This window comes from Curcuma longa, unplaced genomic scaffold (genome assembly GCF_044706935.1).
Source record: "Curcuma longa cultivar G26 ecotype Majalengka, Jawa Barat unplaced genomic scaffold, ITB_CL_G26_1.1 utg2646_np1212_2152390_RagTag, whole genome shotgun sequence".
In the NCBI taxonomy this organism is placed as follows: Eukaryota; Viridiplantae; Streptophyta; class Magnoliopsida; order Zingiberales; family Zingiberaceae; genus Curcuma; species Curcuma longa.
In genome coordinates this window covers 298434-315183 of record NW_027435599.1, presented here as the reverse complement: position 1 = coordinate 315183, position 16750 = coordinate 298434, and the positions used below count along the sequence as shown (strand labels likewise).

At 37.9% G+C, this 16750-nt stretch overlaps 1 protein-coding gene across 5 annotated transcripts; it reads left to right on the top strand.

Annotated features, from left to right (window-relative positions):
• The first annotated feature begins 3200 nt into the window (after positions 1 to 3200).
• Positions 3201 to 16465, top strand: LOC141819907 (SPX domain-containing membrane protein OsI_21475-like). 5 transcript variants are annotated; one of them, XM_074707167.1, is made up of 12 exons: positions 3201 to 3283; positions 3472 to 3644; positions 4256 to 4323; positions 4761 to 4881; positions 12826 to 13137; positions 13256 to 13363; positions 13461 to 13903; positions 14318 to 14616; positions 14724 to 14905; positions 15411 to 15601; positions 15761 to 15894; positions 16084 to 16465. In XM_074707167.1, exons 3-12 carry the CDS (start codon positions 4271 to 4273, stop codon positions 16320 to 16322), a joined length of 2082 nt encoding a protein of 693 aa, XP_074563268.1. In that variant the 5' UTR covers positions 3201 to 3283; positions 3472 to 3644; positions 4256 to 4270; the 3' UTR covers positions 16323 to 16465. The 5 variants fall into 5 exon arrangements, with proteins under 5 accessions (XP_074563268.1, XP_074563267.1, XP_074563270.1 ...); XM_074707166.1 differs by having other exon boundaries at positions 3201 to 3317; XM_074707169.1 differs by lacking the exons at positions 3201 to 3283; positions 3472 to 3644 and adding an exon at positions 3662 to 3818.
• The last annotated feature ends 285 nt before the right edge of the window (positions 16466 to 16750 follow it).

Sequence of the window (16750 nt, the reverse complement as noted above, 5' to 3'; positions counted from 1 at the left end):
ATCTTGGAATTGTTCGTGTTCTAAGAATAATTCCAAAGAATTAGGAAGGAGGGGAATATTTTTATAGTTTTGTCTAGGCATTATTAAAATTAGTTAAGTTTGACAAAAAAAATATGATTGAATTTGTTTGGTAGTGTCTTGATGATTGATTCTGTAATGGGGGGAAAAACGGTATTGTTAATTTGTTATTAATTTCTATGTGGATAAAAACATGAAATAATCAATGTAAATGGCCATATTCATGCCACTAGTCTATCAATTGTAAGAATATTAGTAAAAGAGTGGAAAAATTAAAAATTCATGTAAAGATTGGGTTGAGATTGTTTTGGGCCGGTCCATTTGCCCTTGGCCCAATGGATATAGGCCCAAATATATTTATTCAAACTAATGAAAATATGGCAATTGACTAATTTCCCTCTAAAATTCAAACTCACATGGAAGACTACAGATTGTGAATTGTTCTTAAAAAAATTATAAATTATATTAATTCATCAATAAAATTTTTATAAATATGATAAATAAATAAATAATTTTATAATATCAAACTCACTAACTAATTAAATTTAAAAATATGAAAATTTTAGATAATAAAAAAAATTAATTGAGAGCTTGATAATATCTAACCGAATCTAATTTAAGTCAATCAATCTCAAGTTCATAAAAAAGAAACCAATTCAAACTTAAATAACTATTTCAACCGTTTGATTCATTTTAGATATTCAAATTGATTTAAGTTAGTTACTTATTTTGAGTTTAAAGCCTCTAACAGCTCTACGAAAATGGCACACTGCTGTGTCGATCCCATGAGTGCCACAACGTCTCACTTGGAAAAATCAGAAGGATGTTTCTGATACTGCATTTGGATTCTGAACATTTTTTTGACTGTTGAATGAAATACGATCTTATTTTCTTCATTTTGATGATTGTCGTTTTCAGTGATCATTCATTCATTCATATATATATATATATATATATATATATATATCGTAAACATTTTTTATCCTGCAAATTTTGTCTGATTCACTGACGGGAACAGTGTGCCATTTTGTTTGTTTGTATCCATTACTGATTTTTTTTGCATGATCAATCAGAAATGATTGAAGCATTACAAAAAGATTAATTATATTTATTCTTCAGGATAAGGACTCAATTTCTTTTTTGCCAACGGGTAGCCAATTTTGGTCATCTGCCTATATAGCAACGATCTAACTAGATTTGGTGATGTGTTATTTGTTCTTATCTTTGTGCCTACGTGTGTTTATCAGTGTTTAAACTTTGGTGCACAAAATACAATATCATTTTTACCGTTATGTTAAAGTTCCCCTCCTTAATGAGTTATTTTCAAATAATAAAATATATTTATATTGTTTAATTTTTAATAATTTTAAATTAAGGTTCCACTTACTCATAGGGAACAAATAAGAGGCGGATCATAGAATACAAATATGTGAGAAAAATTACCAAAAGTCATAGATTTTCTTTAGCATAGTATAGTATGCTATCTCTATTCTACACTTTTGGCTAGGAGAGGAAGCAAAATAAACTTTTGCAATGTAATTTTGTATTCCAAACATGTCCATTCATTCATCATAAAAATTAATTGAACAACTCGATCAATCATCTTTTGTAAAAAAAAAAATATATCTCTAAATTATTATAAATGATATCTTTGGGTACTTTAAATGGATGGATCTGCAGTGCTGATCTAACAGTTGGGTTCGATTAGTCAACTAGACGATGAGTCGACTGTTTGATTCGGTGGAGTTCAATATATATGACGACGTGGACCTTATCTCATTTATACTCTCGATGCACCCTTTCATATATTGAGGCACTCTTTCAGATAATAAACGTAACGTACGTTTTTTAGTATCGTCATTACTGACTTAATCTTGTGGGTCATTGAGTTATCCTTTTGAATATCGACACACCTTTTCGGATAAATTTATCCTTACGAATAAGAGTATTAAGGTAGGTAAAGATTAGACCTTCTATCCTTTAAGATGATATTACCCCGCCCAAGTATTTATATTAGTAAAATTTAAATAATTTATTACGGAGCATTATTTATCAAACTATTTCAATATCAAATTACTTAAAAGGTTTCACTTGAGTATTTTCAGATACGAGGGGTCTATCTGAAAATTTTATTATTTTTAAGAGCTCGGTCTCGATATTTGATTCATAATTTTTTTTAATGACAGATTTAGAATTATTGACTTTATTTTATTCATAAAAAATAATTTATAAATAAGCAAAATTGGATATGTCGAAATCAATATAAATGTAAAATTCCTCGGATTTAGTTGTTAATTAGCTAACCATCACCATCATGCCAAGTGTCTCCATAATTTGACATGTGACTTTCATTATGACAGTTAATTTTTTCTAATATTATTATAAATTTTAATTTATAAGTTTATAATTTTCACATTAATACATTATTACTTGGCCAAATTATATTTATTATATAAAATAATATTAATAATATTAAATTTGTAACTATAACTATGCTATTTGTTTATCTAAGATAATAGCGAAATAAATCCCTATTGTTCAATGTGCACTTTCGAAGATGAGTTTTGTTTGAATGCTATGAGATTCGATAGCAATGTGAAGGTTAAACACTTGAAATGATCGATCGAAATTAATCTCGATAGATAGAGTTAGGAAGGGTTAAGGGGTTTGAAGGTTAATTAATTAATGACTCGATACTCTACATCAAAATAACACTACAAAGAGATATATTGGTCGATATAGACATAACACATGCTATAATTATTTGAGCAAATCATGTAGAAATAAAATCGAAGGGTTTTGATGATCCAAATATCTTGAAAATATAATAAAAATAATGTATGCCAATAATAAATTAGTGCATAATTGTAAAACATCATGATTGATTGCGACACAATAATTACTTTTCAATTAATATTTAATTAGGAATTATATTGGTAAAAATAAAACGGTCAAATTTACCAAATAGCACCTTTAACTTATAAATTTCACAGAATTTTACCGTTACTGGTGGCTCATAAACAATAACAAAAACATTAGAGGTGAGTTTTGCTAAGTTTACTATTTTTTTTCTTATTATAAATTATTAATAATATCTTTAAATACACACACGCAAACGCACGGTTATATAACAGATCACTCGATCGCTTCTCTACCACCGCCTTCTGCAGGCCAAGAATTTGCTCGCCGCTTAGTTTCCCGAAGAATCAATCGCTCCCCTGCTGAGTGATCTTCCTCGGCGCCGACTTCTCTCTTCTGTGGCTTGGTTGGTTACTCATCGGATTCCTTGCAGCTTTTTGGTATTTCCGTCGTTATCGATCCCTCATTTGCCGTCGGCTGTAATAGTCGCTTTGAGAAAAAAAGGACAAAATTTCCTTTTTTTCCTTTGTTTTTGTTTATTTCTTCAGTTTTGTTTCTTTGCGGTAAGAGTTTCAAGTCATGCAAAATCGGCAGCTTTGCTTTGCCTTCGACCGGGGAAAGGCAAGTGCGAAGAGAAGAGACGCCTTTAACTGTGGGTACGGTGCTCTTGGATTTTTCTGATTCCTGTCCTTTTTCTGGCGATTGAGAAGTTTTAAACGTTAGAAGAACTTATCTTTTTGGCACGGGGGAAGAAGGACCGATTCAAGGTGATATGAAGTTGTTTTTTTTTTCCTGTTCATTTCGGGCGTGTGTAAATTAAGATCATAAAGCTATTGAAGTAGAGTGGTTCTGCTCTCTTCTCTAGGCATCTGGTTTATCAGTGAGAATTTTTTTTTTCTCTGGCAAAAGGGGCCCTAACTAGTTGCTTTTGATAAGAACTGGTATTGTGAGTTTTGAGCTTTGTGAATAGAAATAATTTAAGTATTAAGCTTGCAGAAGAAATTCAGGAGTATGGCGTAGCAGAATATTTAATATCCAGTTAATAGTGAAGGATCCTTTCCACTTCTACACCCATCCTTCAGTATTGGGATCAGCTGTTTTTGTATTTTAAACTTTGAGTTCCTGGTACTTAGCTTGTTTCATGGATTTGCGATGTCAATGTACTAAATACTCATAAAGGGAACCATTTTCGAGATTCGATGCTCTTGTTTTTTCAAAAGAAGGCTAGCTCTTTGAAGAAAAACTACAACTAATGTTCATATGGAAGGATCGTACATCCTCAACTTGTTGCACCAAGATTCTTAGTTTGTTTCATCCTCCTTGATTTTACATCGGAAATATTTCATCCTTTTCCTGATTCTTTCTCTATTTCATGCAGATTTTAATTACCGAAATGGTTAACTTTGGGAAGAAATTGATGGCTAATCGAGTTCAAGAATGGGAGAAGTATGCACTCTTTGCTAAACTTTATTTTAGTTTTGATGCTTATATCAGGAGTGACAACAACAACAATCAAGTCTTATCCCATTAGATGGGGTCGGCTATTATATCAGGAGTTAGATATTGTGAATTATTGGATTGTGCACATCCTTCCAGCTCGCTTGTGTTTGCCTTTGCTGTTGATGGAAGCATAGGTTTGTTAAAATTATTATTCTAGTTGGGGTAAAATCTAATAGTTTGACTCGAAATACTTAGGTCTCACTATCATCTATATACCTAGTTAATAACTAGCAATCTTTCGTGTCTTGTTTTTTCATATTAGTTAGATCTTCTATATATGTATTAAGATGCTAAGCTTATAGGTTGATGTTTTACATTGACTATACACTTTTTTTTTTCATTTAGAGGTTTGTACTAGCAATTTACATTCACTACTATTCCAGGTATTATATCAACTACAAATTGATGAAGAAGAAAGTCAAGCAATATGTACAACAAATGGAACAAGGAGGAAAAGAACGTCGTCATGTTCTGAAAGAATTTTCAAGGATGCTAGATGACCAAGTATAAATTTCATCAGTTTTTCTCTTTATTTTAGCTTATTTTGGACAAGATTACTTTGAACTTGTGTTGAGCCAACAATAGCTAGAACTTATAACTTTAATGTGGGTTGAAATTAAAGGCTTAGATCTTATGGATCCCTAAGGATCAAGTTCAACTTACAATGTGCTCCTGTTTAATTTTGCAATCAACAAATTTTGTTGAATTTGTATTTGTTGAAGTTGATTTTCCTTACGCACACTACCGAGCAAGTTTTTATATACCGTTGCTAAGTGCTCATATTGATCAGCAGTGGGTCTTTGGTACAAGAATTAAACTTGTTTCATCAAGAAGGCCTCCCCTGGAGGTGAATTATCTACTTCTGCCAACAATGCAGCAGTTGGAAAATTACTTCCTATCTATGCCTAGAATTTGCGTGGTTGAGTTAGCATTACAATGTAAAACTCCAACTTGAAAGATAGAGAAATAAACAGTTAAAGAGAGGGAGCTTTGTACATGGATAGGGACAGATTCGGTAAGTGACAGATTTGGTTATGATTCTTAAAAATTAACTGTCATCTGTTGTCCAGTAAGCTCTACCGAACTTCATATGATAAAGATAAGATTCAATTATGGAATGGGCATGTGCGCAAGACATGCCAAGCAGCGAAACTGGCGGCAACGCAGGGGTGTTGTCCAAGCACAAGTCATGTAGGAGGCAGACTTGACAATCATGCGAGCAAGGCATGTGCGCAAGGCATGCCAAGCAACAGTAAGGCATGCGGGGCGCCAAGCAGACAAAAGTTGGGGTATGTGCACAAGGCATGCCAAGCAGTGGCAAGGCACGCAGGGCGCCAAGCAGAAACAAGGCGCGCGGGGCACCAAGCAGCGACGAGACGGCAGTGCGCGGGGTGCTGTCAAAGCCAAGTCAAGCAGGAAGCAGACTTGGATTATGGCGAACAGATGCGAGGACAGATCGTGCCAAGTCCGAGCATTTGGCCAAGCAGGCTTCCAGGAACGCGAGCCAAGACATGTGATGGTGCGCATGTCATGTGGCACGACAAGAGTTGCGGCAATGCGCAGGGGCGCCAAGTGGCACGATGGATTTGTGGTAGCGCGCGGGGGGCTGTCGAAGCCAAGTTTGAGCAGGAGGCAAACTTGAAGTATGGCTAGCGGATGCATAGACGGAGCATGCCAAGTCCGAGCATCTAGCCAAGCGGACTTGCGGAAAGACGCGAGCCAGGACATGCGATGAGGCACATGCCATGTGAAACAACAAATGGAGTAGCAGGGGTTGTTTTGCCTAAGTCCGTGGGAAAGACGTGAGCTAAGACATGCGACGGGGCGCATGCCATGTGGCACGACGACGAAGCAACAAGCAGGCTGTTTTGCCTAAGTACGCGGTGCAGGACATGGGCCATGCACATGGTGTGCAAGCTGACATTTGGCAATGTTGCTAAATAAGCAAGTGACATGGACAAAGCGGTTTTGCCATGTAAGCAAGGGTGGTTGGTGTACCTACTTTGTAACTATCCTAACTTCCATTGTAACATCTACCTTTGCATGATAAATAAGCAAGAGGGGGAGGCATTGGGAAGTGTGCCAAGGGTGTCAACGTGCTCTTCTTGTGAGTGTGCCAAGGGGTGCTAAGAGTGAGTGCATTGGGGTACCATTGACGTTGAGTGCCAAGGGGTGCTAAGAGTGAGTGCATTGGGGTACCATTGACGTTGAGTGCCAAGGGGTGCATTGACGTGTTCTTCTTGTGGGTGCCAGGGGGTGCCAACGTGAGTGACATTGGAGTGTCATTCTTGAGTGCTATACTTGTGGGCTACACTTGTGTGCAATTCTTGAGGAATTGGTGAGAGCAATTGTAAGGTCTACTTGTATTCCTTTGTTATTCGGAATAATAAAGGTTGGGAAGTTTTCCTGTACATTTGTGTGTTGCTTGCTCGTGGCTTTTGTTTGTCTCATTTGCAAAAAATATTCGCTTGTGCGTTAGTGCGCTTTTCAAGGCTTAATCAAGTACGGGACTTGATCGCCGCACAGGGGATTTTTGAAGGCAAAAATCTGACCCTGTGACAGAAACCCTAAGGCGTTGGTTTCTTTCTTCTCCCCGAGTGGTGGTCGGCGGCTTCTGCCTTCTTCTCGAGCGGCGTGATTTTTTTCACCGTTGTTCATCTCCTCCCCTCGTGCCATCCTGTTCGCGTGTTGGCTTCCCGAAACCCAACGACGTCGGTCTTCTTCTTCTCACCAGGTGTGTCGCCGTCCACGGCTCCCGTTGGTGCGAGGTCATCGCCGGAAGGGAGAGTCATCGCCACCGATCACGGGAGACGTGAACCCAACTCCAGTGATCATGAGAACCGCAAGAAAACAGAGGATCTTGCCGTTGTTGATCGTCTTCCCGAGTGCCCTGCGAGTCGGTGATTGAAAACCCTGGAGAGCCAAAACCCTAGCAGCCGCTCCTTGGTTTTTCTTGGCAAAGGGAGAGCACAATGGCCGTCGCCGCAATCGCACATTAGTGATCTCACGATTTTCTTCAAAGCGTGTGCGGCTAGCCAAGATGAGCTCGTGATCGAAACCCCATGCCAAAATTCTCCTTTGCTACCTCTGCTTGCTGCCGGAGTTGCTTCTAGAAAGAGAGCTTGCTGCCTATGCTTGTTGTCCGCCGGAAAGCACAGTCGCCGGTTTTTATTTTGTAGAGGTTTCAGGGTTTCCGCCGCTACTGGTCTGCTTTGTCGGAGGATTCATCGTCGTATTGCTAGCCGGAGTTGCTGCTGGAAGGATTGCTCCTTGTCGCCGAAGATTTCTTTACCTGGGTGGTGATTTGTGAAACCACTGTCAGAATTATCGAGAGTTTTGTCGTCAGGAACCTGTAAAGCGATCAGATTTAGTTCCATCAATCATCGAAATAGTTCCGATCAATTTGTCCTAAATCAGCGAAAATAAATATAAATTCCGCTTGGGAGGGAATCATACAGAATCAGGGGACGAAGACAAAAGCACAACTCCTGCAGCTTAAGGAAGGGAAGACGCCTCATTGAATCTTTATCATCAAGGGTTCGCTTCGGAGCGCAATGATGCCATATTTGCTGCTGTTGGAAAGAGTCTCGACTTCCTCTTTCACTTATTATGAAGCTGCTGCAGCTCTTTCTCCAGTGTCATCGGGTTAGAGGTGCAAAGAAGGTAGGGAAAGCAATTGTTGGCTCTTAAGCGGTCTGAGAACACTACACCGAGAATATAATTTCCGATGATAGTTTGAAAGTCTCAGAACAATCGCGACAAACATTGTTGCGTGGTTTCCAGAATAAGACTTCTCTCAATTCGATCGTCATCGATCATCGGCTAGTACCGAAGACGATGACGCGACTCGTGGCTTCCGAAGCCATCCTGACGATGGCTTGGCGTGGATCACCAGTAGAGGCGGAACTTCGACAAGGACCGCTTGATTAATGCCAACTCTGCTCAACGTCATCATCCACGAGGTACACATTTAGAATAATTTACTATTTTGAAAATTTTAATTTCCTGTCATGTCTTGCACACTGTTTATTTCCTACTTTGCATACGTGTGTTGTGATAATAATTAATTTAATTATTTATTTATTTCCGCTGCGCACGTTTGTGAAACGTGTAAACACGCGTATTGCACTGGGACGATCCCAACAACTAACCACTACACACAAGTAGGGAGATGGCATAATTTCTCAAGGTAGCTATCTAGCTACTCCTGGTCACACCTAGCATAGTGAGACAATGCTCTCACCCATTTACCACTATCTCACAATGGTCAAGTGAGTGCCAACACAACAACCTACCATCAACCACTCCTACTACTACCATGTGTATGTTATGATGCTCAGGTCAACAAGTAATGATTACATTTACCTAGGCATAGTCAACATGCATCTAAAGAACAATATCTATCCACTCATGATAAGTCATCAATCAAGCATAAATAATAGTAAATCCATGGTTAGGTAATACAACAAATAAAAGAGACTGTAGTGATAGCAACTAGATCATATCACAGGTCAACGATTAAATACCAAGCATCAAGTGTAATAAGAATAAAGTCAAGATATCTAACAACTGATTTATAATGTAAGTCATGAACTACAAACGAGATCTGTATTGACCAAGTATAGGAGTACCCACTTGGTATGACAAACGTCAGAATAAGAACCCCCAATACAAATCCCCATATATAACAGAATTTACAAATCAAGATCCTGCATATTACAATATACAACACCCACTAAATACAATAATATATTCAAATTTTATAGTAAAATAAATCCCCTAATACACGATAGTTTATCTCTCCCACTTAATTTATCTTAATCCACTCCTTTCCAATTAAGTTGTTAACATGATTAAACTGTTAACACAACAAGATCACCTATAATCCAATTAAACTCAAGCTAACCTCAGCTGAATCTAAAACCAACCTAATCAAATCCAATTAACACAAACTAACCTCAGTCACAAACTTGATTTCAAGCTAATCCTACTGGAATGAATCAATAGATTCCTAACATATCAGTAAGCTAACCCAATCTCAAGCTAATCCTACTGGAATAAATCAACAGATTCCCAATGATCAACAACTAGAGCAGATCAATCCATCAACCCACCCCACATTGGAACAAATCAACTCAATAGAAAATCCATCAACACTGGTACCGATCCTAGCTCCACTGATTCCCAATAGAAAAGAAAAACCTAACAGAATCCAAATCACGCAAGAAACTCAATCACAAAACTTATCACTGTACAAAACCTAACCGACTCAAAGAAACTCACCTCACAGATCTGATGTGCCTTAGAAACTACCTAAGCTCTGATTTTTCCTTCGGTCAAGGCCCGCCGTCCTCCATAGATCCGCTTCCAACAAGCTGTGAGCTTAACAACTCAGCAATCGATAGAAATCCCAACGAATTAGGAATTCAACTAGGTATTCAAGCTTTTATCGATAGATCCTTCCCTCATATCCGAGCTTCCCAATCCACGTCGCGACGCTCACCGCCACCTGACAGATCCTAGCCACCCTCGGCGAGAATCGAATCCGTCGATCAGAGCTCCTAGTCACCAGCGATCCACCGCGGCGTCTGCACTAGCTTTGGATGAGCCACGCAATCGGAAGGGAAGAAGAAAACGTCGATCACGATCTCGCGAGCTCGGGCGGAAGAAACGCCATTGCGACTTTAAAATGGGTTTTAATGGATTTTGAGTTAACGGGTTTAAAAGCAATCCAGATCTGATCCGCTTGATTAAATGGGCTTCAACAGTAATCCAAATTTGAAGCCCAATCCAGTAATAACCTAGACTTTAATAATAGTCATTAGTCATTAGAGGTAAGGCTTAATGAGATATCTAATTAACTTATTTATCTCATTTAATCCCTCAAAAAATCAACTTAGACCAATAATAATATTAATTTATTTTCCAGCTAACCCCCTTAAATCTAAATTAAATTGTCATACCTTATAGCTTTTATAATTTTCTTTCTGTTCTTCCATAATCGACTTTCATCGGCATCCTTGATAACTAGCATTTGTACAGGGTAAATTAAGATTATTTTGGGATATTTTTGATTATATTTTATGTTATAAATTAGAGTTTGGGCTGATTCTTTATCTAGATGAATTTTTGATGTTATTCTATTTTTCATTAATTTATGGTATTTATGGATATTAATTGATTTTAATTTATTTTGCAAGAAATCAATTTGAAGAAATTTAATCCTGGTTCGAGTTCGGATTCAAATCAAATTAATTTGGCTCAACCAGGTTCAATTCTGATTCAATTAGGGTTCAGCTTGAGTTCAATCTGGTCTGGCTCAAGTTAACTTGGTTCGATCAGTTCAATCTAATTCAACACAATCTCAAATCAATTTTTGGTTCCAATCAAATCAGCCCTAAATTCAAATTCAGCCCGATCCACTTTGTTCACCAAGCCCAAATCAGATCAAGCCCAAATTCAGCTAAACCCGGTTCAATGACAATCAAGGCGTCGGTTCAATTTGGCGGTTCATCACATAGGTTAAATAGGGGTGGCTGGTTCATCGTGAGAGGGGGCTTGGATCGCTAGGGTTCACTGTGCTTTTCTCACGTGCGATTTTCTTCGTCCTTCGCCGCCGAGCTCCTCCGTTCCTCTTCTTCCCCGATTGCCTGATCAGTTCCGATGGCACCGGCGACTGAGATAGGCGACGAGCGCCGACCACCCACTCTCACTGATGCGCCGATAGTTGGATTATGTCTGTGATTTTAGCGGAGCATTCACCTAGTTGCCTTGTCTGTGACTTCAGCAGAGCACCGCCGGCCGTTGTTCATCCACACTGTCATCGGAAAGGCAAGGTAAGGATTTTTCCGTTCTTTGTTCTGACTCTCTGTCTGTGACTTCAGCAAGGATGAAAGACTGAGGCTGAGGACCTTCCTCCATTCGCGTCTCACTGTGAGTGACTTCTCCGGCGAGATTGATGACTTAGGGTTTTTATGATTTTAATTGATTCAATTTTGGGTTTCTACATGAAAATAAATTATAAAATGAATCGATTTGATCCTATTTATCCTATATTGCATGATTTGAGACTTGATATAATTTTTATGATTTAATGATGAATTTTTGCATTAATTGAGTTTAATTGCTTGTAGGGCTCAAATCGGATCAAACTCGAGCTCAATCGCGATCAAATCAAGTCAAATCGAGTCAATTTGCCCAAATTAGTCAAGCCAACATGGAGGACTGATAACCCTAAATTTGCTATGTGTCACGAATAGGGTTGCAAATTGATTTTTAAATATCGAAAACCCATAATTAATTCAGACAAATGCAGTACAGGGGTCTCGAGTCGTATTTTTCCAAGGGCTAGTAGAAAATCGTTTGATTCAAGCTTACGTGTCGTATTTTTGGGGTTTTCTATAAAAATGGGGGTTTTTGGTGTTTTTCAATTTAATATAAATGAACATGCAATAATTTAATGAAATGCCATTGCAATCGAGTTATCTCCTAATCTAGAAATGCAAATTCAACCTAAAGATGCAATTCAACTCAAATCAAGGTAACAACCTAAACTAATTAGCATTACTCATGAAATTTATCTAATGTTTATGAATCTTAATTGCAATGTTCAAAACAGTAACGGCAACTTATTGGAATAAGCAACTCAAGATATCCAATGCAATGCAAGAGCTAAATGAAGAGTATACTAAGCCCAAAGTTTGGATTTTAAAGAACTAATCTAACTTGCGAAAACAAAGATTCAACTTGACCTATCAGCTGTAATTAACTAACACCAACAATCAAATGTTTAACCTAAGCTATCTTACCTCTAAGAAGTCGAAAACCATTTGGCATGGAATAGTAAATTGGCACGGAATAGGAAAATGAGAAATCAGAAATTGAAATCAGGCTAAATATTTAAACGAAAGAAGCTTCTAATCGTCCTGAATCAACTACCATATAAAAAACATCATGAATCTAAGTATTTCAAAGGAAACAACAGCATTCAGCAACAACTAAAATGAATTATGGCAACTGTAAATGGGAAATCAGAATTTATTCAGAAATGCAGTAACAGGAAATCAGAAAATGATAAAAATCCTTCTCTTCTCCTTCGAATCCCTTCGGCTGGTTGTCAATCAGCTGTTGAACCCCTTTGGAAGCTTCGAATAGGTCGTTGTGTGGGTTGCTCGTTGCCAGCACTGCGAATTTGGCCGAAAAAACCCTCTCCGGCCAAGAATAGGTTGCTGCACAGTGGAAGTCAGGTTGCAAACTGGATTTCCTCTCTTCTTCGTGCTCCTACTTACTGTAGTTAATTGTGAACTTTTCTTTGAAGGAAATAGAACTTTTCTTTCTAATGAAACTGTGTTCAGAAAAGTGTTTCCTATTATTATTGCTATCTGCTCTGTAAGAACATCTTGTTTACGATCTTCATTGATGTATTGGATTCCTTCTTTATTTCTCTAGATTGAGAAGACTGTCCTCTTCTTCCTGGAGCAACAAGGAATTATTGCACACAGGATTCAAGAATTGGGAGAGGAGCGAACAGTACTTCTTGAGCAGCCAGTTATATCTAAGATATCTAGACTGCGAGAAGCATATATAGAAGTTGGACATGATCTTTTAAAGCTTCTCAGATTTGTAGAAATGAATGCTACTGGGATTCGTAAAATTCTGAAGAAATTCGATAAAAGTTTTGGCTACAAATTCACTGATTATTACATAAGTACTAGATCAAATCATCCTTATTCTCAGCTACAACAAGTTTTTAAGCATGTGGTAATAATGTGCCCTTCTTTTTTCTCAACTGTTCATGGAATCATCCCTTTCGGTTCTTGTCATCTTCCTTCTGCTTGTGGTATTTACTGTTAAAAGGAAACATACTCTGAATAACTAGGGAATAGCAGCTGTTGTAGGAGCCTTGTCTCGAAATCTTGATGAGATCGAAGAACGCCAAGGAAGCAGCTACCTATCCCTTTATGATCAGCCCTCTACAGCTATGGTGGTACGATGAGTGTCAATGCCATATATATTTTTTATCATGAGTAATATTTGATATTTTAAGACCTTGTTAATTATGTTTATTTATTTATTGGCATCAGGTGCAGGACCCAGTCATTTACTTAATACAAGAATCAGTAGACAAGTTAACTCACTCTACAAATTTCCTAAAGTTTTTAGGACAACATGCACTTATTCATGAAGGAGAGGAACAAGTTGATGAGAGAAGATATCATTTTGTATCACTTCTTTCGAACTTGGTCAATACTTTTCTTTACATGGTGAACACTTATATCATTGTGCCAACTGCTGATGACTATTCGATGAGCCTTGGAGCTGCTGCAACAGTTTGTGGGATCGTTATAGGCTCTATGGCCGTAGCACAAGTGTTCTCTTCAGTTTATTTTAGTGCATGGTCTAACAAGTCATACTTCAGGCCTCTGGTATTTAGCAGCATAGTACTCTTTTTGGGCAATACTCTCTATGCGTTGGCCTATGATCTCAATTCCTTGACAATTCTTCTCATAGGTCGCCTTCTGTGTGGGTAAGTGAATGTTATTTATGATTAGTTTTCTGTTATCATTTAACAAAGTCATGCCACAACTATTGTGCTTCTCTGACATTTCAATGACTATATTTTCTTTGCCCTCCTTTGCCTCTTATACCTTCCACACTAATAGATTCACAACTCTCCAAACTATAGAATATAGTTACGTGAAGCATCGAGCAATGTGTAACTTCTCCTCATTGAATCAGAAATGGAATTGGAAGAATTGTGAAATTCTAGTTTTTTTTAGTGATCATATTTTACCTTATCTAAATTTCATACATGTAAATAAATAGACTTGGGATGCACATCTAAACCTGGTGCTCAACCAATTTGGCATGATCTTCAGATTGACTTGATCTTTTATGGGTCTTCATATTTTTTATATATTTTTAATATATTCAAACACAGGATGGGGTCTGCAAGGGCCGTTAATCGGCGATACATCAGTGACTGTGTTCCAAATGAAATCCGCATGAAAGCTTCTGCAGGCTTTGTTAGTGCTAGTGCTCTTGGAATGGCATGTGGTCCTGCTCTTGCTGGTTTGCTTCAAACGAATTTCAAGTTATATCGGCTGACAGTTAATCAAGATACTTTACCTGGGTGGGTTATGGCATTTGCTTGGGTAGCATACTTGATTTGGTTGTGGATCTCATTCAAGGAGCCAGTCCGCGATACCAAAGTGAAAATTTTATCTCCTGATGATGCTGGTATGTTATATACTAAGATTATCTGAATTTACCAGAACATGCATGTATGTTTATTGGATAATTGACACAATATATCAATCACTGTCCACCTTTTTGCTCGAAACCAGGACATGTGGGCATTGAAGCATTAGAAACTGGTCTTGTGCAACCTTTGTTAAACGGTTCGGAGCAGAAGCAAAGTGATGATGGAGATGAAGAGTGCAATGCTAGTGAAGAAGGGCCGGAAGAATCTCACAAGCCAGCTACTTCTATTGCTTCAGCCTATAGATTGCTTACACCATCAGTAAAGGTAAAGATTTCATCATTCTAATCAATGTTAAAGAAAATTCTTGATTGAGGTAAGGTTTAGGCAGGAAAATCCAAAGCACTGTTAGAGTGCTTATAGAAACTCTCTACATTTTCCAGCCATTCAATTCCATAATTTTGAAGATCTGGAAAGAATTTGGCATATTTTGTAGTTGTTAAGGTTGGTTCATAAATTTAGGCAGTCTGCTCGAGGATGAACGGAATGCTTTGTTCGCAGATCCGATACTCAAGGAATTGGGTGTCTTGGAAAGTTAGTCATTCAAAGAATCATAGACTGGAGTAATCTTTTTTGCTTGCAATCATAAGATTGTTCCTTTTTGTTTGAATGCAAACCATTATGCTTTGTCATATCAGTAGTCAAGGTTACACAATTGCCATTTAATTGTTTCTCTGGTTTGGTTCTGTACTTTCATTTTTTCGTTAAGTGCTATGGTTAGCCAAGTTATCCAATTTTTCGATAGAGTGAAAAACTTCCAACTGTTTTATAGGTCCAGCTGCTGATATATTTCATGCTCAAATATGCAATGGAGATATTACTGTCAGAGTCTAGTGTCGTTAGTGGTTATTACTTTGGATGGTCGACTGGTCAAGTGGCGATATTTCTGGCAGTCCTGGGACTTACAGTTCTTCCCGTTAACGCCATCGTCGGGACTTACATCAGCAACATGTTTGAAGACAGGTGTGTTTTGTTACAGATCAAGCTTACCCTTCACACCAATTGACATGTGGAAGATAGTTTAACAGCTTAGTATTTCGTAGTGGCGCTCCAACTGAGGCTGCCACAAAAAAGTTTCCTGATCTCGAATAATTTTGTTTCGCCTTTTTCTTCTTTATGCAGGCAAATCTTATTAGGATCTGAAATATTGGTGCTATTGGGGATACTACTAAGCTTCAAAGTCACTGGTACATATGCAGTGCCACAATATGTCAGCTCAGCATTGATCACATTTGTGGCTGCTGAAGTTCTCGAAGGTAATTAATTTCGCTTACCGAAACACTTATGCTCAAGTTCTTGATGTTCTTCGGTGTTTCCGCATCATTTATTGAAGTTCTATGGTGTTTTGTCATTCTTGAAGTTGAATTATTCAGATTTCTTCTATTGTTTACTTGAGCTGTAGTTTGCTTCAAACTTCTCCACGTAACAAAATGCAAGCTTTTCAGGTGTGAATTTAGCTCTCCTTTCTCAAGTCATGTCGTCCCGCCTTGCACGGGGGACTTATAATGGTGGTCTGCTATCGACAGAAGCAGGGACTGTGGCTCGAGTTGTAGCTGATGGCACAATCACACTCGCAGGCTACCTAGGCGAAAGCAGGCTCCTAAATATCACCTTGCTCCCTTCTCTGCTAATATGCCTAGGCTCCATTGTCGCAACTCTCCTCACCTACAACTCCATGTATTGATGAGTACCATCATGTGCAATCTTCTCTCTTTGTTCACTGTGCGGATTATGTATAGTTTGTCGAGAATTTCGACCGAACTATTTAAATTGCAAGTCGTCTTTCTATTTATTGCCATGTCTCAGTATTGTGTATGGTTCTTTTTGTCGAAGTGTAAGAATGACTTTTAGTTGTATTAACATAAAATTTTTTGAATTTATTTATTTATTTATGGTAAATTCAGAGGATTTTGTGCTCGTACCTGGCTTTTTCCTATCTTGGACGCGGTGGTAGGAAGAACAAGGATGAGGAAAACAGAGTCGAAGACAATAGAAGAACGCAGTGAAGAACAACGATGAAAAAAAAACAGAGTTGAAGATCCTAGAAGCTACACTTGATTCCTTTTTATCGATCTAACCGAATTATGATTAAAGTTGTAGAATTAATAATTC